At 41.2% G+C, this 670-nt stretch overlaps 1 protein-coding gene across 1 annotated transcript in view; it reads right to left on the bottom strand.

The window, feature by feature from the left end:
* Window positions 1-102: 102 nt before the first annotated feature.
* Window positions 103-670, bottom strand: part of LOC107578310 (dystrotelin-like) — a gene marked incomplete at its 3' end in the record, with an annotated part of 2,580 nt that continues 2,012 nt past the window's right edge. The window contains 2 exon segments of the mRNA XM_016264276.1: window positions 103-238; window positions 324-558. Coding sequence (XP_016119762.1) covers window positions 103-238; window positions 324-558 — 371 coding nt within the window.

Genomic DNA, 670 nt, shown 5'->3' with positions numbered 1-670 from the left:
AACAACCCAATAGCTGGTTTTGTCCCTTTTTAACCCAGCATTTTTGAGAGTGTAGGAACCCCTTGTTGCACTCTATAATGTGAAACGTTGCAGGCAAGTAACCTGAGGAATCTCTGTCTCCTCTGTCTGCAGGCCTTTAGACTCTACTGGAACCACAGCAGGGGTGGCAGTCAGACTTATTTCAGGAGCATTATGCATGCCTGGATCTGCTACAGACTGCAGCACTGGAGAAGGGGCACTGCAAAGACACATAGACGCATGAAATCATCTATATGCTGTATTTCATCAATGAAAAATACATGGTATACACGCAAAATGTGTACCTGTATTGCAGCTCTGCACTAGAGCCTGCTCTCAGGGCTCTCTTCCTCTCTGCTTCTCTCCGAGCGTGTCGAGGTACCAAAGCGTGTCGAGCACTAGAGGCCAGTGACGCCATTGACTCCTTCCAGGATGGCTGAACAAAGAATAATGTGTATAACCATAATATACAGTATATAGCATAATTAAAAGAGTAGAAGTATTGTCAGTTACTATTTTTTGTCATTTTATATTTTAAATAATTCATTAATTATTGACAGCACATATTAATTTCCTGAGAATAGCTTTTGAATACATAATGGTGGTATACTGTATGTGTGGTAAATGGTAAAATGGTTCCTGTGTCCTAGTA

This window comes from Sinocyclocheilus grahami, unplaced genomic scaffold (genome assembly GCF_001515645.1).
Source record: "Sinocyclocheilus grahami isolate Dianchi unplaced genomic scaffold, SAMN03320097.WGS_v1.1 scaffold9682.1, whole genome shotgun sequence".
Lineage (NCBI taxonomy): Eukaryota > Metazoa > Chordata > Actinopteri > Cypriniformes > Cyprinidae > Sinocyclocheilus > Sinocyclocheilus grahami.
This window is presented reverse-complemented; position numbering and strand designations above follow the sequence as displayed.